Source organism: Symphalangus syndactylus, chromosome 14 (genome assembly GCF_028878055.3).
Source record: "Symphalangus syndactylus isolate Jambi chromosome 14, NHGRI_mSymSyn1-v2.1_pri, whole genome shotgun sequence".
NCBI lineage: Eukaryota > Metazoa > Chordata > Mammalia > Primates > Hylobatidae > Symphalangus > Symphalangus syndactylus.
Window position 1 is genome coordinate 77,492,788 of NC_072436.2, and position 26,032 is coordinate 77,518,819.

The 26,032-nt window shown below is 38.2% G+C and overlaps 1 protein-coding gene across 4 annotated transcripts in view; it reads left to right on the forward strand.

Moving 5' to 3' along the window:
* Nucleotides 1–26,032, forward strand: part of WDPCP (WD repeat containing planar cell polarity effector) — a 515,554-nt gene that overhangs the window by 462,539 nt on the left and 26,983 nt on the right. For 3 of the 4 annotated variants that reach the window (XM_055241570.2, XM_055241569.2, XM_055241573.2), the window contains 2 exons: nt 6,098–6,177; nt 6,715–6,746. In XM_055241570.2, the coding sequence (XP_055097545.1) occupies nt 6,098–6,177; nt 6,715–6,746 (112 nt within the window). Of the gene's footprint in view, nt 1–6,097; nt 6,178–6,714; nt 6,747–8,086; nt 9,561–26,032 lie in introns of those variants that run through there. The other variant, XM_063617935.1, reaches the window with a different exon arrangement.

Consider the following 26,032-nt stretch of genomic DNA (forward strand, 5'->3'; position numbering starts at 1 on the left):
TGGTCAACACATAAAAATCAATTGTATTTCTTTTTTTTGAGACAGAGTCTCACTCTGTCACCCAGGCTAGAGTGCAATGGCACGACCTCGGCTCACTGCAATCTCCACCTCCTTGGTTCAAGCAATTCCCCTGCCTCAGCCTCCCTAGTAGCTGGGATTAGAGGCGCATGCCACCACGCCCAACTAATTTGTTTGTATTTTTAGTAGAGATGGAGTTTTACCATGTTGACCAGACTGGTCTCAAACTCCTGACCTCAGGCAATCTGCCTGCCTCGGACTCCCAAAGTGCTGGGATTACAGGCATGAGCCACCACCCCCGGCCCAATTGTATTTCTATATACTAGTAATGTACAGTTGAAAACCAAAAAAGCTTTTTAAATTACAGTAGCTCCAAAATAAACGAAATACTGGTTATAAGTCTAACAAAACATTCCATCTGTATGCTAAAAACTTAAGAAGATTAAAATAAATGAGCCGGGCATGGTGGCTCATGCTTGTAATCCCAACACTTTGGGAGGCCTAGGCAGGCAGATCGCCTGAGGTCAGGAGTTCGAGACCAGCCTGGGCAACATGGTGAAACCCCGTCTCTATTAAAAATAAAAAAAAAATTAGCCGGGTATGGTGGCATGAGCCTGTAGTCCCAGCTACTCGGGAGGCTGAGGCAGGAGAATCGCTGGAATCCAGGGGGTGGAGGTTGCAGTGAGCCAAGATCCCACCACTGCACTCCAGCCTGAGCAACAAAGCGAGACTCTGTCAAATAAATAAGTAAACAAATAAATAGAGAGACATGTTTATGGTTTGAAGACTCAATATAGTAAAGATGTCAGCTGTCTCCTGACTGATCTAAAGATTTCTGATTAATCTAAAGATCTGATAAAATTCTGATCAAAATCCCAGAAGGATTTTTTAAAGATATCAACAAACTGATTCTAAAATTTATAAAAAGAGACAAAGAAGCTAGAATAACAAAAAACATTTTGAAAAAGGAAAATAATGTTGGAAGAATCATACATGATCTTAGGACTTTTGCTAAAGCAGGGGTTGACAAACATTTTCTGTGAAGGGCCATTTAGTAAAGATTTTTGGTTTTGCAGTTCACATAGTCTGTCACAGCTACTTAACTGTCATCATAGCAAGGAAGCAGCCATAGATAATATAAAATGAATGTATTCCAATAAAACTTTATTTACTAAAATATGTATGAACTGGATTTCGCCTAGGGACTGTGGTTTGCCATCCCCAAAGCTATAACTAATCAAGAAATTATGGTATTAGTAAAAGGACAGACACACAGATTAATGAAACAGAACATATAACCCAGAAATAGACCCATATAAATATGCCCAGCTGATTTTTGACAAAAGTACAAAGGTAATTCAATGGAGAAAGGATAGTTTTTCAACAAATGGTATTGGCACAATATACATGTATGCACACACAGACACACAAAGAATCTCAAACTAAACCTCACACATTACTCTCAAAAATTAAAAATAAATCATAGATCTAAATATAAAATGTAAAACTAGAAGAAAGCATAGGAGGAAATATGTGTGACCTGGGATTAACAAAGAATTCTCCAACTAGACACCAAAAGCATGATCCATTTTTTAAAACTTGGTAACTTCATCAACTGTTGTTCCTCAAAAGGCACTGTTAGGAGCCTGTAAAGATAAGCTACATGATGGGAGCAAATATTTGCAAGTCACATATCCAGCAAAGGAGTTGTATCCAGAATATATACAGAACTCTCAAAGCTCAACAGTAAGAAAACAAATAGCCCAATTACAGTGGTCAAAAGACTTGGACGGACATTTCAATAAGGAGATATATGGATAGCAAATAAATAAATTTAATATCATTGGTTATTTGGGAAATTGAAATTAAAACCATGATGAGATACCTCTGTACACCTATTAGAATGTCAGTAATTTTTTTTTTTTTTTTTTTTTTTTTTTTTTTTTTTTGAGATGGAGTCTCGCTCTGTCACCCAGGCTGGAGTGCAGTGGCAAGATCTCGGCTCACTGCAAGCTCCACCTCCCGGGTTCATGCCATTCTCCTGCCTCAGCCTCCCGAGTAGCTGGGACTACAGGCGCCTGCCACCACGCCTGGCTAATTTTTTGTATTGCCTAGGTTTTCTTGTAGGATTTTAATGGTTTTAGGTCTAACATTTAAGTCTTTAATCCATCTTGAATTAATTTTTGTATAAGGTGTAAGGAAGGGATCCAGTTTCAGCTTTCTACATATGGCTAGCCAGTTTTCCCAGCACCATTTATTAAATAGGGAATCCTTTCCCCATTGCTTGTTTTTGTCAGGTGTGTCAAAGATCAGATAGTTGTAGATATGTGGCATCATTTCTGAGGACTCTGTTCTGTTCCATTGATCTATGTCTCTGTTGTGGTACCAGTACCACGCAGTTTTGGTTTCTGTAGCCTTGTAGTATAGTTTGAAGTCAGGTAGCGTGATGCCTCCAGCTTTGTCCTTTTGGCTTAGGATTGACTTGGCAATGTGGGCTCTTTTTTGGTTCCATATGAACTTTAAAGTGGTTTTTTCCAATTCTGTGAAGAAAGTCATTGGTAGCTTGATGGGGATGGCATTGAATCTATAAATTACCTTGAGCAGTATGGCCATTTTCACGATATTGATTCTTCCAACCCATGAGCATGGAATGTTCTTCCATTTGTTTGTATCCTCTTTTATTTCATTGAGCAGTGGTTTGTAGTTCTCCTTGAAGAGGTCCTTCGCATCCCTTGTAAGTTGGATTCCTAGGTATTTTATTCTCTTTGAAGCAATTGTGAATGGGAGTTCACTCATGATTTGGCTCTCTGTTTGTCTGTGATTGGTGTTCAAGAATGCTTGTGATTTTTGTACATTGATTTTGTATCCTGAGACTTTGCTGAAGTTGCTAATCAGCTTAAGGAGATTTTGGGCTGAGACAATGGGGTTTTCTAGATATACAATCATGTCATCTGCAAACAGGGACAATTTGACTTCCTCTTTTCCTAATTGAATACCCTTTATTTCCTTCTCCTGCCTGATTGCTCTGGCCAGAACTTCCAGCACTATGTTGAATAGGAGTGGTGAGAGAGGGCATCCCTGTCTTGTGCCAGTTTTCAAAGGGAATGCTTCCAGTTTTTGCCCATTCAGTATGATATTGACTGTGGGTTTGTCATAGATAGCTCTTATTATTTTGAGATACGTCCCATCAATACCTAATTTATTGAGAATTTTTAGCATGAAGGGTTGTTGAATTTTGTCAAAGGCCTTTTCTGCATCTATTGAGATAATCATGTGGTTTTTGTCTTTGGTTCTGTTTATATGCTGGATTACATTTATTGATTTGCGTATGTTGAACCAGCCTTGCACCCCAGGGATGAAGCCCACTTGATCATGGTGTATAAGCTTTTTGATGTGCTGCTGGATTTGGTTTGCCAGTATTTTATTGAGGATTTTTGCATCAATGTTCATCAAGGATATTGGTCTGAAATTCTCTTTTTTGGTTATGTCTCTGCCAGGCTTTGGTATCAGGACAATGCTGGCTTCATAAAATGTGTTAGGGAGGATTCCGTCTTTTTCTATCGATTGGAAAACCTAGGCAATACCATTCAGGACATAGGCGTGGGCAAGGACTTCATGTCTAAAACACCAAAAGCAATGGCAACAAAAGCCAAAATTGACAAATGGGATCTAATTAAACTAAAGAGCTTCTGCACAGCAAAAGAAACTACCATCAGAGTGAACAGGCAACCTACAGAATGGGAGAAAATTTTTGCAACCTACTCATCTGACAAAGGGCTAATATCCAGAATCTACAATGAACTCAAACAAATTTACAAGAAAAAAACAAACAGCCCCATCAAAAAGTGGGCGAAAGACAGGAACAGACACTTCTCAGAAGAAGACATTTATGCAGCCAAAAAACACATGAAAAAATGCTCATCATCACTGGCCATCAGAGAAACGCAAATCAAAACCACAGTGAGACACCATCTCACACCAGTTAGAATGGCCATCATTAAAAAGTCAGGAAACAACAGGTGCTGGAGAGGATGTGGAGAAATAGGAACACTTTTACACTGTTGGTGGGACTGTAAACTAGTTCAACCATTGTGGAAGTCAGTGTGGCGATTCCTCAGGGATCTAGAACTAGAAATACCATTTGACCCAGCCATCCCATTACTGGGTATATACCCAAAGGACTATAAATCATGCTGCTATAAAGACACATGCACACGTATGTTTATTGCGGCACTATTCACAATAGCAAAGAGTTGGAACCAACCCAAATGTCCAACAACGATAGACTGGATTAAGAAAATGTGGCACAGATACACCATGGAATACTATGCAGCCATAAAAAATGATGAGTTCATGTCCTTTGTAGGGACATGGATGAAACTGGAAAACATCATTCTCAGTAAACTACTGCAAGGACAAAAAGCCAAACACCGCATGTTCTCACTCATAGGTGGGAATTGAACAATGAGAACTGATGGACACAGGAAGGGGAACATCACACTCGGGGGACAGTTGTGGGGTGGGGGGAGGGGGGAGGGACAGCATTAGGAGATATACCTAATGCTAAATGACGAGTTAATGGGTGCAGCAAAACAACATGGTACACGGATACATATGTAACAAACCTGCACATTGTGCACATGTACCCTAAAACCTAAAGTATAATAATAATTTTTTAAAAAAAAATTTTTTGTATTTTTAGTAGAGACGGGGTTTCACTGTTTTAGCCAGGATGGTCTCGATCTCCTGACCTCGTGATCCGCCCGCCTCGGCCTCCCAAAGTGCTGGGATGACAGGTGTGAGCCACCGTGCCCGGCCCTAGAATGTCAATAATCTTTAAAAATACTGACAATTCCAAGTGTTGGTGAGGATGATGCAAAGTAACTGAACTCTCATTCATTGTCGCATGAGATGTAATATAAAATAGTACAACTCTTCTGGGAAACGGCTTTGCAGTTTCTTACAAAGTAAAATATGTATTCACCATATGATTCAACAATCCCATTAAGTATTTACACTAGAAAAGTAAAAACAGGTTCACACAAGAACCTTTACATGAATGCTTGTAGCAGTTTTATTCATAATTTTCAAAAACTGAGAAAAATACCCTTCAACAGGTGAATAAATAAACTGATACACACATCTGTAATGGAATACTGCTCAGCAATAAAAAGCAGTGAAGCATTGATACACGTTTAACAACTTGGATGAATATCAGGGCATTATACTGAATGACAGAAGTCAGTCACAAAAGTTTATATGGTATAATTCCAATTATACAACATTCATGAAGTGAAAACTATAGTTATGAAGATTTCTGTGGTTGCCAGGTGTATAGGTTGAGGGGGGTGTAACTATAAAGTATATAAGGGAGGTTTTTTTGGCATAATGAAACTGTTCTATATTCTGTTTGTAATGGTAATAACAAGAATCTAAACATCTGTTAAAAATCACAAAACTCTATACCTTAAGAAAGTCAGTTTTAACATAGAAACAGTACAAATTTTAAAACAAAAAAATATAATAAGTGAAAGATGACGACATGAAATTTCACAAGACTGCGTTATCTCAGTTTTATTTTTTTTAAAGATATATAATAATAAGTAGTGGAGCTAAATATCCAGACAACTACTCTGGATATTTATATTATTCTTTTTCTATGTTTTGGTGGGGGGTTTTCTACATCAAAAGTGAATTACAAGTTTAAAAACTTCATCATTAATTTTAATTTTGTAATAGCCATGAGTTCAGAGCATCACATTTGGTTTCCATGATTGTTTCTCTTAAAACTTCATATGTAAAATACATTATTTGTATGTTAGTTTAATTTAACTGCTCTTTGAAATGTCCTGTAAAATATTTAATGGTGGAAAAATTAAAAGTGGCTTTCTCTGTTTTTAAATATAATGGTATTTAAATGATTACTATATTGTTGAAAGTTTCCAAAGAAATTTTTTAATTACGTTTTTTAACCCAGAAATTTTTAAATATTTTAATACTTTAAAATCTATAACTTATACCTAACCTTAAAATTTTCTTTTTAATCCTTTTTCCAATGAAAAACACCCATATACTGCAGACAAATAATTGACAGAAAGAATGAACCTGAAAAAGACATCTGTTCTGGATTTTTGATGACTAATACCTGTAATGCAGAAGGTAATGGTATTCAAGACACCCAAGTATTCAAAGTATAACAGAAAAACTATGTTATAGCTTGCAAGAACTTTCAGTAAATTAATAAAAACAAGAAAACTCTGAGCATTTCTAGTTGGTATAAGACTGCTTGTCATTGATATAAAATACCAAGTTGCCTGATTATTACAAAGGTGAAATTTCAATGATCATACAAATAAATATAGATAAATTTGGAGATCTTGTTGAAAAGTTGATTCTGATTCAGTAGATCTGGGCTGGAGCCTATGGCTCTGCATTTCTAATAAGCTCTCAAGTGATATGCTGCTAGTATATACTATACATAGTAAATACTGTAACACAAGGTAGCCATACACATATATATGAAAATGATTGGTACTTTCATAGTATGTTAAGGTTTGGTTTTTTATTTCTCTAGAGTTTTCAGCATTTTAACTTGTTATTATTTTAAGCATTTCTGTTTTTAGTGTTGTAAAAAGTTTTTCTCAAGGTCCTTTATTAGATTGTTAAGATAATTAATGTTTTAATCTTTTACTTTAGACGGAGAACTGAGAGAAGACGGCAGAGAACAGGTAAAACACTTTCTCTGTTTATTACTAGACATTTAAATTCTAAGAGAAAAGCGTAATATATGTGATCATTTTGAACTCAAGAAATGCTATCTATTGGTCTACATTAACTAGATTAACTGGTCTATATTAACTACACTAACAGCTTCTAAAAATATCTTCAGCTTTTCAGTATTCCCAAGTTGTAATTATTATTTAAAAGCTATTTTAAAATAAAATTGTGCATAACAGAATATGTACAAATGAAATTACACGTCTTCAAGTTGACTCAAAATGATTCAGTAGGGAGAAAGTAGAAGGGATATAGGTGAATTAAGAGTAACCAGGAGTTGGCCAGGTGCGGTGGCTCATGCTTGTAATCCCAGCACTTTGGGAGGCTGAGGCAGGCGGATCACTTGAGGCCAGGAGTTTGAGACCAGCCTGGCCAACATGGCAAAACCCTCTCTACTAAAAATGCAAAAATTAGCCAGGTGTGGCAGCTGCACCTGTAATCCCAGCTACTTGGGAGGCTGAGGCATGAGAATTACTTGAACCCAGGAGGCAGAAATTGCAGTGAGCCGAGATCATGCCACTGCACTCCAGCCTGGGTGACAGAGCAAGACTCCATGTCACAGAAAAAAAAAAAAAAGAGTACCCAGGAGTTGATAACTGATGAAGCTGGGTAGCGGGTAATATAGCAGTTTGCAAATGTCATTCTCTCTTTGATATATGTTTGAAATTATCCAAAGTAAAAAATTTAAAAATAAAAGGTGTATAATAATGATTATTCAATATATTTTATTACTTACATATAATTTTTATAAATAGTGCATATAAAATATCACATCTGACAGGTAGTTCTGAACCCCTCCCCGTGTCTGTCCCTGACATCGCATCTCAGTTCATTTTGAGAGGAAATAGCAATTCCCTGTTATACCAATTACAGAAAGGCTAGGATTTATTGTGAGACTTGAGTCTGAATGATAGTCCCACAATTTCCAGCATTGTAACTTTGGGCGAGTCATTTCATCTCTCTAAGCCTTAACTTCTTCATTCCTAAAATAGAGATAATGCCACACACTCCACGGGATTTTTATGAAGCTCTTTTGTGAACACAAATGTGGTAGGACTTTGCTAATTATATGGAACTATACTAATGATAGTAATGATCAATATCATTGCTTCAATCTACTTCTTCCTGGACATACCTGCATTGAAAATAAAAATAATAATCTTTATTTGCTTGGAGGGAAATACGCCATATTACAGTTGAATGTACATGCCTAAAAATTTGTTTAATTCGCAAAAGCTTCAAGAAACTTTACCATAAATTGTATATATTTTAAATAGCTTATTTTTTTTAGAATACTTGTTTTAAAAAAACAACAACAACAACATCCTGGCCAGGTGCAGTGGCTCACACCCAAGCACTTTGCGAAGCTAAGGAAGGTGGATTGCGTAAGCCCAGGAGTTCGAGACCAGCCTGGGCAACATGGCAAAACCCCATCTCTACTAAAAATACAAAAAGTAGCCAGGCACAGTGGCGTGTACCTGTAGTCACAGCTACTCAGGAGGCTAAGGTGGGAAGATCATTTGAGCCCAGGAGCTGGAGATTGTAGTGAGCTGAGATCACACCACTGCACTCCACCCTGAGCAACAACAGAGTAAGACCCTGTCTTGAAATAAGCAAACAAACAAAAAAAAACAGCATCCTGTCACAACTTTACAGACACATCCACTTGGATAAACAAGTGTACATGAAATCCAGTCAAGAAACTGACTTCCCAAGAATCTTTCTGGAACGGTTTTTATAAAGAATAAGGGAAATATCAGTTTGTGCACTAAAGTATAGGATGGTTTTTGTAATGTAATCTGTCACAAGACTTTGAGTTCAGTTACTAATATAGCTTAATTCAGATTAGCACTAACTCATACACACTTTATGTTCAGTGCTCTGGTTTCTTGTTTAGAAATTGCTATTAAGTACAGATAAGATACAGATTATAACAGGCTGTCATTGTTTGCAAAGGTCTTCTTGTGAAATTTCCACATGCTACATTTTAAAGTAGGGTTTGTGCATATGTGTGTCTTTGCATATTTTTCTATTGCTATAATAACTATTTTTCAACATATTTCTCTTAATCAACTTTTTTCTCAACCAATTGAATATATTCAACAAAAATAATAATAAAACATTATTGTTAGTATTTATCAAGTACTTATTATTTGTCTGGTTCTGGACTCAGTACCTTATGTTTTAATTCAGTTAATTCTCACAACAAACCTATCAGATGGATACTACTATTAGCCTCATATAAACAACGATACTGAGACACAGAGATTAGTAATTTCCCATAGTCTCCCAGCTTATAAAGTGCAAAGCTAGAATTCAAACCCAAAGAGTCTGGCTCTTAGACCAGGGTTTCTGAACTTTAGTGCTATTGACATTTTGGGCCAAATAATTATTTGCTCTTGGGCCGTCCTGTGCATTGTAGGATGTTTAGCAGCAATCCCTGGCCTCTGTCTACTGAATGCCAGTAGTTTACCCACCCCAGTCACGACAACCAAATAACTCTCTAGACATTGCCAAATGTCTCCTGGGGGGAGGAAGATAGTAAAAAGTCATCCCTGGTTAAGAACCACAACCCTAGAGAAACCCTTACATGACATCACCTCTCTGAAAGCCACACATACAAAAATATGGAAAGCCAGAAAACAAAATAAAAATCACCTTCATCCCACCATTGAGAGAAAAATCATTAACATTACTCGTACCTTTGAAGTCCCCTGGGTGCCCCTCCTCAATTACATTTCTTCTTCCATCTACTCTCAGTCTTAAATTTTGTCTTAACCACTCCTTTGCTTGTCTTTATGGTTTTCCCATATGAGGCAAGTTCCATAAATAAAATCTTTTTTTTTTTTAAGAGAGAGTCTCACTCTGTCACCCAGGCTGGAGTGCAGTTGCTTGAACACAGCTCACTGTAACCTCAAACTCCTGGGCATAAGCAATCATCCCACTTCAGCCCCCTGAGTAGCTAGAATTATAGGTGCATGCCACCATGCCTAGCTAATTTTGGGCTTTTTGTAGAGACAGGGTCTTGGCTATATTGTTGGTCTCAAACTCATTTAACAACTTGTTTAGTTTTACTTCTTTCTGAACTTTATATAAGTGGAAACATAGTGCATTCTTCTTGTTACTTACTTTTTTCACTAAATATTATTTTTGAATATAGCCATGCTGACATGTATAGATGTAGGTATATTCATTTTCACTGCCTATAGTATGTCACCGACTGAATACAATTTATTCATCCACTACTCAGTTTATTCATTCTTCTGTTAATGGACATTTATGTTGATTCTAGCTTTTTCTATTATGAACAGGGCAACAATATATTCCTAGGCTATATACTTAGGAGTGAAATTTCTGGTCACAGGCAATACATATCTGTAATTTTAATAAATAATTCCAAATATTTCCTAGAGTAGTTTTGCCAATTTATATTTCCACTAAACAAGTATAAGAGTTTCCATTTCTCCACATCTTGCTAATACTTAAACACTCAGGTTTTGAAATGTTTGCCATCCCTAGTAGCTGTGTAGTGGTTTCTCATTGAGGTTTTAATTTGTATTTGCCTGATTAATAATGAGGTTGAACATCTTTTCATATGTTTCTTGCCATCTTGTTTCTTCTTCCTTGAAATACCTATTCCTATGTTTTACTCATTTTTCCACTGAGTTCTTTGCCTTTTTCTCACTGATTTGTAGTAGTCTTTATATATTTTAGAAACTAATCCTTTGTCAGTGTTACAAATAACTCCTCCCAAGTTGTTGCTTATCTCTTTCCTGTCTTTGTGGTTGACGAAAAAAATTTTGACTATATTAAAGACAAGAATGCACCATTATACCTTTATGGTATGCTTTTATATCTTGTTTAAGATGTCCTTCCTTATTTCCAATCTCATACAGATAATATCCTTTTATTAAAGTTTTTACCTTTCACATTTGTCTTTAATCCATTGGGGTTTGGGATATGTGTGTGTGTGTGTGTGTGTGTGTGTATGTGTTGGCTCCTGTGTCCTTTTAACCCTATTAGTCTTTGGCAGCAGCTTAACTTTTATGGCATGAGATGTCCCAGACTCATCTTGTAAATTCCTTGTAAATTCTCTGTCTTATACCTAGAATCTACTATTTCTCCATTTCTTCTGTTTTCTCTGGGTTAATCTTGGCTTTTAGACTTTTTTAGTGGACAGAAAAGAAAATACTTTTTTTTTCTCTCAGCCAGGAGTAGAGGTTTACACCTGTAACCCAGCACTTTGGGAGGCGGGTGGATCACGTGAGGCCAGAAATTCAAGATCAGCCTGGCGAACATGGTGAAACCCCATCTCTACTAAAAAGAAAAAAAAAAATACAAATATTAGCTGGTGTGGTGGTACACGCCTGTAATCCCAGCTACTCGGGAGACTGAGACACAAGAATCGTTTGAACCCAGGAGGCAGAGGTTGCAGTGAGGCAAGGTCATGCCACTGCACTCCAGCCTGGGTGACAGAACGAGACTGTCTCAAAAGAAAAAATGAACAACTTTTTTTTCTTGATACAGTGTCTCGCTCTGTCACCCAGACTGGAGTGCAGTGGTGTGATCACAGCTCACTGCAGCCTTGGCCTCCCAAGCTCAAGCCATCCTCCCACCTCAGCCTCCTGAGTTGCTGGGACATTTTTATCAACTCTCAGGAATCAGCAGCAGAAAGACATTAATTGGTATCTCCAGTCCAGGCTTCATCCCAGGCTTCAAACTGATAATATCTACAAGCCAATGTTAAGATAACTCTTCCTTCTAGGAAGTTCCATACCATCTTGTACTTTTCCTATCACCATGAATATCACTTTTTATTATAACTTTGGTTTAATTATCTCCTTCACTAGGCTGTAACTTTTTTTTTTTTTTTTTTGAGACAGAGTCTTACTCTGTCGCCCAGACTGAAGTGCAGTGGCACGATCTTGGCTCACTGCAACCTCCACCTCTGGGTTCAAGCACTTCTCGTGCCTTAGCCTCCCAAGTAGCTGAGATTACAGGCACGTGCCACCACTCCCAGCTAATTTTTGAATTTTTAGTACAGATGAGGTTTCACCATGTTACCCAGGCTGGTCTCGAACTACTGAGCTCAAGTGATCTGCCCACCTTGGCCCCCCAAAGTGCTGGGATTACAGGCACGAGCCACCGCACCCAGCCTGTTAGGCTGTAACTTTCTAAAAGGCAGTATCTGTATCCATTTTGCTCAACATCTTACTGTTAGCAACAGACTTGGAATTCTATAGTGAATGTTTATAAAATAATGTAGGCAAAAATGCATGAATAAAGAAGTCTTTGACTAGATAATATCCAAAACATAAGATGTCTTAAACCAAACTCATCATTTTCCCCTCAAACTCCAAACTTGCTCCTTCATATGTGGTCTTTGTCATTCTTAATTCTCTATAACCCACTTACAATTAATCCAACCAATCTAATTCAATTGATTAATGCTCCTAAATATTTCTAGAAACTAGCCCTATAACCACTGGAATTTAGGTTAATCAGTCATCTTCATTTGGAGTACTGCTTCCTAATTATTATCTTTGTCTTTAGTCTATACCCACTACCACCACCACCACCTCCTCCTGAAATCTAGCCTCCACAATGCTGCTAAAGTAACCTACCTAAGTATCATTCCCCTCACTAAAACCCCATAGGATAAAGTTCAAGCTCCTTATCATGGTGTATAAGACTCTCCATTAACTAACCTGTGCTTTCCAGTTTTATTTCCTGCCACTCTCTACCTCAAAGAGCCTGAGTTACTTCATTCTTATATCCCTAATAGTTATTATATCACTTCGAGCACTATAGGTGTCACTAAATGTTGACTGAACCAAACTAGACCTATGTAGGCTTAGGTACCTTCTCAGTAACACTAGTTTTACCAAAATTTTATTATGAAAAGTTTTAAATATACAGAAAAGTTCTAAGAATGTACAGTAAACATCCGTATGCCCACTATTTGGATTCGACCATTAATGTCTTTAAATAATTGCGTTATCACATATCTGTCCATTAACTGTCCCTTTATCAATCCATCTTTTTTTTTTTCAACTTTTACTGCATTGAAACATCTTATTTTTGATACATTTCAAAGTAAGTTGCAGATATCCATACACTTCGCCTCTTTAGCCACTTTAGCATACATATCATTAACATGTTAAAAACTCTCGGCCAGGAACGGTGGCTTATGCCTGTAATCCCAGCACTTTGGGAGGCTGAGGTGGGTAGATCACGAGGTCAGGAGATCAAGGCCATCCTGGCCAACATGGAAACCCCATCTCTACTAAAAATACAAAAATTAGCTGGGCATGGTGGCGTGTGCCTGTAGTCCCAGCTACTCAGGAGGCGGAGGCAGAGATTGCAATGAGCTAAGATTGCATGACTGCACTCCAGCCTGGGCAATACAGCGAGACTCTGTCAAAAAAAAAAAAAAAAAAAAAAACACTCTCAATAAACTAGGTACTGAAGGAACATACCTCAAAATAATAAGAGCTAGATATGACAAACCCATAGCCAAAATCATACTGAATGGGCAAAAGCTGGAAACATTCCCCTAGAAAACTCCCTAGAAAACTGACACAAGACAAGGATGCCCTCTCTCACCACTACTATTCAACAGAGTATTGGAAGTTATAGCCAGAGCAATCAGGCAAGAGAAAGAAATAAAGGGCATCCAAATAGGAAGAGAGGAAGTCAAACTATCCCTGTTTGCAGACAACATGGTCCTATATCTAGAGAACCCCATAGTCTCAGCCCAGAAGCTCCTTCAGCTGATAAACAACTTCAGCAAAGTTTCAGGATACAAAATCAATGTACAAAAATCACTAGCATTCCTATACACCAACAATAGCCAAGCCAAGAGCCAAATCAGGAATGCAATCCCATTCACAATTGTTACAAAAAGAATAAAATACCTAGGAATGCAGCTAATCCAAAAGGTGAAAGATCTCTACAATGAGAACTACAAAACACTGCTCAAAGAAATCAGAGATGACACAAACAAATGGAAAAACATTCCATGCTCATGAATAGGAAGAATCAATATTGTTAAAATGGCCATACTACCCAAAGCAATGTATAGATTCAATGCTATTCCTATTAAACTACCACTGAGATTCTTCACAGAACTAGATAAAAACTATTTTAAAATTCAGGCCCTTTTCTTTTGCAGCTGGGAGGCAGGTAGCACAGGACAAGTTTTCAAGCCCATCATGCCCTCTGCCTGGAAACAGACTCAGGACTGTTGTTGGGGGGCATGGTGGGAGTGAGACAGGCCCTTCAGTTTGCATGGGAGCTGGGTGAGGCCAGTGACTGCCGGCTTTCCCCTACTTCCCTGACAAACTGCATTTCTCAGCAGAGGCATCCATAATCCTCCTAGGTACCCAACTCCAGTGACCTGGGGATCTCACCCCCATCCACCACAGCAGCCACAGCAAGACCTGCCCAAGGAGAGTCTGAGCTCAGACATGCCTAGCCCCACCCCCACCTGATGGCACTTCCCTATCCACCCTGGTAGCAGAAGACAAACGGCATATAATCTTGCGAGTGTCAGGGCCCCGCCCACCGCTGGTCCCTCTCTATGTTACTACAGCTGATGCTTTCAGGAAAGCGCACCTCCTGGCAGGAGCCCAACCAGCCCAAAAATAGAGCATTAACCACCAAAGCCAAGAACCCTCACAGAGTCCATCACACAGCCCTGCCATCTCCACTGGAACAGGCACTGGTATCCATGACAGAGAGACCCATAGATGCTTCATATCACAGGACTCTGTGCAGACAACCCGCAGTACCAGCCTGGAGCCAGATAAACTTGCTGAGTAGCTAGACCCAGAAGAGAAACAACAATCACTGTAGTACGGCTCACAGAAAGCCACATCCATAGGAAAAGGGGGAGAGTACTACATCAAGGGAACATGTGGGACAAAAGAACCTGAACAGCAGCCTTCAGCCCTAAACCTTCCCTCTGATAGAGCCTACCCAAATGAGAAGGAACCAGAAAAAAAACCCTGGTAATATGACAAAATGAGGCTCTTCAACACCCCCAAAAAATCACACTAGTTCACCGGCAGTGGATCCAAATCAAGAAGAAATCCCTGATTTACCTGAAAAAGAATTTAGGTGGTTAATTATTAAGCTAAAGAGGGATGGACCGGCTGGGCGCGGTGGCTCACGCTTGTAATCCCAGCACTTTGGGAGGCCGAGGCGGGCGGATCACGAGGTCAGGAGATCGAGACCACAGTGAAACCCCGTCTCTACTAAAAATACAAAAAACTAGCCGGGCGTGGTGGCGGGCGCTTGTAGTCCCAGCTACTCAGAGAGGCTGAGGCAGGAGAATGGCGTGAACCCGGGAGGCGGAGCTTGCAGTGAGCCGAGACTGCGCCACTGCACTCCAGCCTGGGTGACAGAGCGAGACTCCGTCTCAAAAAAAAAAAAAAAAAAAAAAAAAAAAAGGGATGGACCAAAGAAAGGTGAAGCCCAATTTTAACAAGAGGAAATCCAAAAGTGATGCAACAAGTGAAGGGAGAAATATTCAAGGAAATAGATAGCTTAAAGAAAAAAGAACCAAAAATTCAGGAAACTTTGGACACACTTTTAGAAATGTGAAATGCTGCCCAGGCATGGTGGCTTACCCCTCCAATCCCAGTACTTTGGGAGGGTGAGGTGGGCAGATCACAAGGTCAGGATTTTGAGACCAGTCTGGCCAACATGGCGAAACCCTGTCTCTACTAAAAATACAAAAATTAGCTGGACAAAAATACAAAAATTAGCCAGGGAATCACTGGAACCCAGGAGGCAGAGGTTGCATTGAGCCGTGCCACTGCACTCCAGCCTGGGTGACAGGGCGAGACTCCGTCTCAAAAAAAAAATAAAATAAAAAGGGTGAATGCTCTGGAAAGTCTCACCAATAGAATTGAACAAGCAGAAGAAAGAAATTCAGAGCTCGAAAACAAGGTCTTTGAACTAACCCAATCGAACAAGGTCAAAGAAAAAAGAATAAGAAAATATGAACAAAGTCATGAAGAAGTCTGGGATTACGTTAAACAGCTAAACTTAAGAATAATCAGTGTTCCTGAGGAAGAAGAGAATTCTAAAAGCTTGGAAAACATATGTGGGGGAATAATCAAGGAAAACTTCCCCAGCCTTGCTAGAGACCTAGACATCCAAATACAAGAAGCACAAAGAACACCTGGAAAATTCGTTGCAAAAAGATCTTCGCCTAGGCACATAGTCATCAGGTTATCCAAAGTTAAGACAAAAGAAAGAATCTTAAAACCTGTAAGACAGAAGCACCAAGTAACCTATAAAGGAAAACCTATCAGATTGCAGCAGACTTCTCAGCGGAAACCCTACAAGCTAGAAGAGATTGGCACCCTATCTTCAGCCTCCTCAAAGAAAACAATTATCAGCCAAGAATTTAGTATCCAGCAAAAGGAGGTTGCAGGAGCCAAGATTGCACCATTGCACTCCAGCCTGGGCAACAGAGTGAGACTCTGTCTCAAAAAAAAAAAAAGAAAAAAAGTAAAAATCACATGATCATCTCAATAGATGCAGAAAAAGCATTCAACAAAATCCAGCATCCCTTTATGATTAAAACTCTCAGCATCATATATGAAGCAAAGATACAGTCGTTTTCAGACAAATGCGGAGAGAATTTGCTATTACCAAGCCACCACTATAAGAACTGGTAGAAGGAGCTGTAAATCTTGAAACAAATTCTGGAAACACATCAAAACAGAACCTCTTTCAAGCATAAATCACACAGGACCTATAAAACAAAAATACATGTTAAAAAGCAAAAACAACAAAAAAACCAAAGTACACAGGCAACAAAAATCACAATGAATGCAACGGTACCTCACATTTCAATACTAACATTGAATGTAAATGGCCTAAATGCTCCTCTTAAAATATACAGAGCCACAGAATGGATAAGAACTCACCAACCAACTCTCTGCTGCCTTCAGAAGACTCACCTAACACATAATGACTCACATAAACTTAAAGTAAAGGGGCAGAAAAAGGCATTTCATGCAAATGGACACCAAAAGTGAGCAGGGGTAGCTATTCTTATATCAGACAAAACAAATTTTAAAGTAACAGCAGTTAAAAGAGACCAAGAGGGACATTATATAATGATAAAAACCTTGTCCAACAGGAAATATCACAATCCTAAAAACAGAGGCAACTGCGGTGACATGTGCCTGTAGTCCCAGCTACTCCAGGAGGCTGGGGCAGGAGAATCACTTGAACTTGGGAGGCAGAAGGTGTAGTGAGCCAAGATCACACCACTGCACTCCAGCCTGGGTGACAGCAAAACTCTGTCTCAAAATATATATATAGATGGGTGTGTGTGTGTGTGTGGATATATATATGTATTGTATATATATGTATGTGTGTGTATAAAAATGTATGTGTATATATATGTATGTGTGTATATATATACACACACATATGCACACACACACACCCCTAACACTGCAGCTCCCAAATTTATATAACAATTATTAATAGACCTAAGAAACAATTACTAATAGACCTAAGAATAGACCTAAGACCTACACTACTCCACTGACAGCACTAGACAGGTCATCAAGACAGAAACCCAACAAAGAAACAATGGATTTAAACTATACCTTAGAACAAATGGACTTAACAGATATAAACAGAACATTTCATCCAGCAACCACAGAACACACAGTGCATGGAACTTTCTCCAAGATACAGCATATCATAGCCCATAAAACGAGCCTCAATAGATTTAAAAAAATTGAAATTATATCAAGCACCCTCTCAGATCACAGTGGAATAAAACTGGAAATCAACTCCAAAAGGAACCTTCAGAACCATGCAAATACATAGAAATTAAATAATATGCTCCTGAATAAGCATTGAGTCAAAAATGAAATCAAGATGGAAATTAAAAAATTATTTGAACTGAATGACAAGAATGACACAACCTATCAAAACCTCTGGGATACAGCAAAGGCGGTGCTAAGATGAAAGTTCATAGCCCTAAGCACCTACATCAAAAAGACTAAAAGGGCACAAACTGACATTCTAAGGTCATACCTCAAGGAACTACAGAAACAAGAACAAACCAAACTCAAACCCTGCAGAAATAAGAAAACTGCCAGGATCAGAGCAGAACTAAATGAAATTGAAACAAACAAAAAATACAAAAGATAAATGAGACAAAAAGCTGGTTCTTTGAAAAGATAAATAAAATTGGTAGACCATTAGCAAGATTAACCAAGAGAAGAAGAGAGAAAAGCCAAATAACCTCAATAAGAAACAAAACAGGAGATATTACAACTGACAACACTGAAATACAAAAGATCATTCGAGGCTACTATGAACACCTTTATGCACATGAACTAGAAAACCTACAAGAGATGGATAAATTCCTGGAAAAAATACAGCCCTTCTAGCTTAAATCAGGAAAAATTAGATACCCTGAACAGACCAATAACAAGCAGTGAGACTGAAATGGTAATTTTAAAATTACCAACACACAAAAAAAGAGTCCAGGCCAGACAGATTCACAGCAGATATTCGGATTCTACCAGACATTCGAAGAAGAATTGGTACCAATCCTTTTGATACTATTCCACAAGACAGAGAAAGAAGGAACCCTCCGTAATTCATTTTATGAAGCCAGCATCATCCTAATACCAAATCCAGGAAAGGACATAACCAAAAAAGAAAACTACAGACCGATATCCTTGATGAACATTGATGCTAAACTCCTTAACAACTACTAGCTAACCAAATCCAACAACATATCAAAAAGATAATCCACCACGATCAAGTGGGTTTCATACCAGGGATGTAGGGATGGTTTAACTTATGCAAGCCAATAAATGTGATACACCACATAAACAGAATTAAAAGTAAAAATCAGCTGGGCATGGTGGCTCATGCCTGTAATCCCAGCACTTTGGGGGGCTGAGGTGGGCGGATCACAAGGTCAGGAGTTCGAGACCAGCCTGACCAACATGGTGAAACCCCGTCTCTACTAAAAATACAAAAATTAACCGGGACTGGTGATGCACGCCTGTAATCCCAACTACTCGGGAGGCTGAGACAGGAGAATCACTTGAACCCAGGAGGTGGAGGTTGCAGGAGCCAAGATCGTACCATTGCACTCCAGCCTGGGCAACAGAGTGAGACTCTGTCTCAAAAAAAAAAAAAAAAAAAAAAAGTAAAAATCACATGATCATCTCAATAGATGCAGAAAAAGCATTCGACAAAATCCAGCATCCCTTTATGATTAAAACTCTCAGCAAAATCAGCATTCAAAGGACATACCTTAATGTAATAAACTTCATCTATGACAAACCCACAGCAAACATGATACTGAATGGGGAAAAGTTGAAAGCATTCCCTCTGGGAACTGGAACACGACAAGAATGCCCACTCTCACCACTCCTGTTCAACATAGTACTGGAGGTCCTAGCCAGAGCAATCAGACAAGAGAAAGAAATAAAGGGCATCCAAATCAGTAAAGAGGAAGTCAAACTGTCACTGTTTGCTGATGATACAATCGTTTACCTTGAAAACCCTAAGGATTCCTCCAGAAAGCTCCTAGAACTGATAAAAGAATTCAGCAAAGTTTCTGGATACAAGATTAATATACACAAATCAGTAGCTCTTCTATACACCAATAGCAACCAAGTGGAGAATCAGATCAAGAACTCAACCCCTTTTATAATAGCTGCAAAAGAAAAAAAAAATACTTAGGAATATACCTAACCAAGAAGTTGAAAGACCTCTACAAGGAAAACTACAAAACACTGCTGAAAGAAATCATAGATGACACAAACAAATGGAAACACATCCCATGCTCATGAATGAGTAGAATCAATATTGTGAAAATGACCATACTGCCAAAAGCAATCTACAAATTCAATGTAGTCCCCATCAAAATACCACCATCATTCTTCACAAAATTAGAAAAAACAATTCTAAAATTCATATGGAACCAAAAAAGAGCCCACATAGCCAAAGCAAGACTAAGCAAAAAGAACAAATCTAGAGGAATCACACTACCTGATTTCAAACTATAATATAAGGCCATAGTCACCAAAACAGCGTAGTACTGGTATAAAAATAGGCACACAGAACAATGGAACAGAATAGAGAACCCAGAAATAAATGCAAATACTTACAGCCAACTGATTCTCAACAAAGCAAACAAAAACATAAAGTGGGGAAAGGACACCCTTGTCAACAAATGGTGCTGGGATAATTGACTAGCCACATGTAGGAGAATGAAACTGGATCCTCATCTCTCACCTTATACAAAAATCAACTCAAGATGGATTAAATACTTAAACCAAAGACATGAAACTATAAACATTTTAGAAGATAACATTGGAAAAACCCTTCTAGACATTGGCTTAGGCAAAGATTTCATTACCAAGAACCCAAAAGCAAATGCAATAAAAACAAAGATAAATAGCTGGGACCTAATTAAACTAAAGAGCTTTTTCACAGCAAAAGAAACAGTCAGCAGAGTAAACAGACAACCCACAGAGTGGGAGAAAATCTTCACAATCTATACATCTAACAAAGACTAATATCCAGAATCTACAACAAACTCAAATCAGTAAGAAAAGGACAATCCCATAAAAAAGTGGGCTAAGGACATGAATGGACAGTTCTCAAAAGAACATACACAAATGGCCAACAAACATGAAAAAATGCTCAACATCACTAATGATCAGGGAAATGCAAACCAAAACCACAATGCAATACCACCTTACTTCTGCAAGAATGGCCATAATAAAAAAAACAAACAGTAGATGCGGGCATGGATGTGGTGAACAGGGAACACTTCTACACTGCTGGTGGGAATGTAAACTCATACAGCCACCATGGAAAACAGTGTGGAGATTCCTTAAAGAACTAAAAGTAGAACTACCATTTGATCCAGCAACCCCACTATTGGGTGTCTACACAGAAGAAAAGAAGTCATTACTCAAAAAAGATACTTGTACATGCATTTTTATAGTGGAGCAATTCACAATTGCAAAATCATGGAACCAACCCAAATGCCCATCATCAACAAGTGGATAAAGAAACTGGTGTGTATATACATATATATATAGATATGTGTATATATACACACATATATGTGTATATATGTGTATATGTGTATATGTGTATATACACATGTATATATATACACACACATACATACATACACAGTGGAATACTATGCAGCCATAAAAAGGAGTGAATTAATAGCATTTGTAGTGACCTGGATGAGATTAGAGACTATTATTCTACATGAAGTAACTCAGGAATGGAAACCAAACATCGTTATGTTCTCACTGATATGTAGGAGCTAAGCTATGAGGATACAAAGGTATAAGAATGATACAAAGGACTTTGGGGACTTGGGAAGAGTGGGAAGGGGGTGAGGGATAAAAGAGTACTAATATGGTGCAGTGTATACCCATATTTGATGGGTGCACCAAAATCTCCCAAATCATCACTAAAGAACTTACTCATGTAACCAAATACCACCTGTACCCAGTAACTTACAGACAAATTAATTAATTAATTAAAATAAAAAATAAAATAGCAATATCTGGTGTTGCCAAGGTTGCAAGGAAATGGGCACTGGTATACACTGCTGAGCGTGCACACATTAGCACAACCTCTCTGCAGGGCAGCTTGACACTCTGCATTTAAAGAGTTAAATGTGAACTGTAATTCACCCTCTGGAAATTCATGCTAAAAAGATAATTAAGGATGAGTACAAAAATTTAATCATAAGGATGCTCACTGCAGTGCAATTTTTTATTACAAATAAAAGGGGAAATAATCTAAATCACCAAACAGAGGAGTGTTAAATAAACTATGTGCACCAAAAAAAAAAAAAAAAAAAAAATCATATGGAACCTAAAAAGAGTCCAAAAGGCCAAGGAAATCCTAAGCAAAAAAAAAAAAAGCTGGAGGCATCATTGCTACCCAACTTCAAACTATACTACAGAACTACAGTAACCAAAACAGCATGGTACCTGTACAAAAACAGACACATGGACCAATGGAACAGAATATAGAATGCAGAAATAAGACTGCACACCTACAACTATCTGATCTTCAAAAAACCTGACAAAAACAAGCAATGGAGAAATGAATCCCTATTCAATAAATGGTGCTGGGATAAGTAGCTAGCTATATGTAGAAAATTGAAATGACCCCTTCATTAGACCATATACAAAAATTAACTCAAGATGGATTAAAGACTTAAATGTAAAACCCAAAACTATAAAAACCCTAGAAGAAAACCTAGGTAATACCATTCAGGACATAGGCATGGGCACAGATTTCATGATGAAGATGCCAAAAGTAATTGCAACAAAAGCAAAATTGACTAATGGGATCCAATTAAACTAAACTAAAGAGCTTCTGCACAGCAAAAGAAATTATCAACAGAGTAAACAGATAACCTGCAGAATGGGAGAAAATGTTTGCAAACTATGCATCTGACAAATGTCCAACATCTATAAGGAACTTAAATAAATATACAAGAAGAAAAAAATCTATTAAAAGTGGGCAGCGGACACAAGCAGATACTTTTCAAGAGAATCATACATACAACCAATAATCATGAAAAAATGCTTGACATCTTTGATCATCAGAGAAATGCAAATCAAAACCACAATGAGATACCACCTCACACCAGTCAGAGTGATTATTAAAAAGTAAAACAAACAAACAAACAAAAAACAGATGTTGGCAAGTTTGTGGAGAAAAAGGAATGCTTATACATTGTTGGTGGGTGTGTAAATTACTTCAACCATTGTGGAGGAGATTGTGGTGATTCCTCAACGTCCTAAAGCCAGAAATGCCATTTGACCCAGCAATCCCATTACTGAGTATATACTCAAAGAAATATAGATCATTCTGTTATAAAGACATGCATGCATATGTTCATTGCAGCACTATTCACAATACCAAAGACATGGAGTCAACCTAAATGCCCATCAATAGTAGACTGGATAAAGAAAATGTGGTATATATATACCATGGAATACTCTGCAGCCATGAAAAAGAACAAGATCATGTCCCATTCAGGGACATGGATGGAGCTGGAAGCCATTATCCTTAGCAAACTAATACAGGAACAGAAAATCAAATTTTGCATGTTCTCACTTACAAGTGGGAGCTAAATGATGAGAACACATGGACACATAGAGGGAAACAACAGACCATGAGGCCTATTGGAGGGTATTGTAGGGTGGTGGGTGGGAGAAGGGAGAGATCAGTAAAAATAACTAAAGGGTACTAGGCTTAATACCTGGATGATGAAATAATATATACAAAAAACCTCAAATCCCCATTACACAAGTTTACCTGTGTTACAAACCTACACATGTATTCCTGAACCGAAAAGTTAAAAAAAAGATAAAAGAATATTTGTTTATACTACTTTCCCTCCCCCATAAAATGCATATAAATAAAATGCACCCATCTTAAGTGCTCCATTATGTGTCTGTATATAGTACATAATACATTATGTATTTTATTATACCCATATTATAATAGATTGTCTCTTTCTCTTCCTCTCTCTCACTCTCTCCATCAATCCCTGCAGGACTTTTTTCCCAAACAATTTTCTTAAATTTCATATTCTGCTCAGACCTGAAGTTAGTTTATGGTTAAAGTAAGCAGTGAACTATTTTTAAATCACTACTTATTTTAACCATTACCTAGCTCTAGGTTTCATCAGATTATTAACGTTAACTCTAAGAAAACTGTTTGGGTAAAAGTCCTCTGGGGAATATATACATATATAGAGAGAGTAATTCAAGTATAAAGTTCTCTGACACTTTGAATTAGCTTATTAAACCTTTGGCACTACAATGGCTACATCTTTAATAGAATACATTACTGCCTGTTTACTTCTCAAGAAAAAGTATGTCCCTCAGATTTCCTTGTTCAGTGCAGTGGCTCACACCTGTAATCCTAGCACTTTGGGAGGCCAAGGTGGAAGGATCACTTAAGGCCTGGAGTTTGAACTAGGCCTCTAAAAAAATTTTTTTTAATTAGTCAGACATGGTACACGTGCCTGTAGTCCCAGCTACTCAGAAGGCTGAGGCAGGTGCATTGCCTGAGCCCAGGAGTTAGAGGCTGCAGTAAGCCATAATCACACCTCTGCACTCCAGCCTGGATGACAGAGTCAGACCCTGTCTCAAAACAAACAAACAAAAAACCTTAATTTCCTTATTCATATTCTCTTTTGTGGAAAAACATAAAGAGAGGATTATGTTGCCATAATTATGAGAATTTTATTAACTTGAAATAATAACATTTGGCTGGGCACAGTGGCACATGCCTATAATCCTCACACTTTGGGAGGCTGAGGTGGATGGATCGCCTGAGGTTAGGAGTTCAAGATCAGCCTGGCCAACATGGTGAAACGCTGTCTTTCCTAAAAATACAAAAATTAGCTGGGCATGGTGACGCACGCCTATAATCCCAGCTACTCAGAAGGCTGAGGCAGGAGAATCACTTGAATTTGGGAGACCAAGGTGGCAGTGAGCCAAGATCGTGCCACTGCACTCCAGCCTGGACAACAGAGCAAGAGTTTATCTCAAAATAAAAGAAATAATGACATTTGAAGAACAATTATATTAGCCTTTGTGAAAACAAAAAAATGTTCTGACAGTGCTTGGCTAAGTCCTCCTTAAAGTTTATGAACATGTTCACAGAGATCTTAAAAACATCACGTGCCCTGAATTTAGTAGACTATTCTCTGATGGATGTGGTCCATTTTAAGATTTTTGCACACTTTATCCAGAGCTTTTTGTTTTGTTTTGAGACAGGGTCTGGCTCTGTTGCCCAGGCTAGAGTGCAGTGGTGTGATCTCAGCTCACTGCAACTTCTACCTCACGGCTTTAAGTGATCCTCCCACCTGAGCCTCCCAGGTAGCTAGGACTACAGGCCCGTGCCACCACACCTGGCTAATTTTTGTATTTTTTGTAGAGACAGGGTTTCACCTTGTTGCCCAGGCTAGTCTCAACCTCCTGAGTTCATGCAATCCACCTGCACTGGCCTCCCAAAGTGCTGGGGTTACAGGTGTGAGCCACAGCGCAACCCCCATCTTGAGCTTTGAAAAACACGTTTAAATGGACCTTAATTGAGATACACAGCAATTTCCCTATAGTCAGCCACAATGAAGAAAAAATTTGGAAATTCATACTTTTTAAATACATACTTCAAAGATGGACACAATATTGACTTAATCAGAAGCCATCAGAGGTCACTAATAAATGAAGCAATTTGCATGTGTGAATTTTGCAAGTTTCATATTTGATACCAAGAACAAAAGGTTCTCAGAATTTCAAATTAAAAACACCAGTGTTCAAAGTTCTCGTAGTATAAGCCAAGTATCTAAAACCTTTGAAAACACAGCATTCTATGAAAACAATATGTGTACATGTATGTGTGTGTGCGTGTGGGGGGGTGTTTGTGTATGCATATATATAAATTTACTAAATACTTTTCTGGCATTCTGTGAAACTTAGCCAGAATTTAATTTTTATTTCCTTTATTTACATGCCGAGTAGGTATTATTGATCATAATTATGATCTATTATATTGAAGCAGGAAAGGATATGAGTTAAATCATAGAAATAAAATATGAATTTTGGAGAAAAATAAAATAAAACTGGGGAAGAGAGATACTACAGAGAAATTACATTCTATAACCACAGAAGTGGGTTGGGCAAAATAATGAGGATTTGACCAGGTGGGATTAGAACTTCACTAAGGTTCTCACACTGCATATATTATTCAGGGTTGTATTGACAATGGAGTCCCCTTCCCATGCAGTAAGGAAACCACATACAACCAGAGGAAACAACAATTAGAAAACCCCTAGGAAGAATGATGTCAGCAAAATGTGACTAAGAAGCTTCAGACTCATTCTCCTTAATAAACATTAAAGAAACAACTATACAGTGGCTAAATAACTTTATAGGAACTCTGGAAAACAGTCAAAGGTCTACAGAAACCAACTAAACAAACAATCAAGAACAAGCTACATCCCGAACAGTAGGACATGTCATGGCATTTTTGCTCACCCTTGTTCCACCCCTCCCCAGCCGTTGTCTTGGTTTGGAGGAGATGGCAGTTCCCAATTCCACCTGTATTAGTCCATTCTCATGCTGCTATGAATAAATATCCAAGACTGGGTAATTTATAAAGGAAAGAGGTT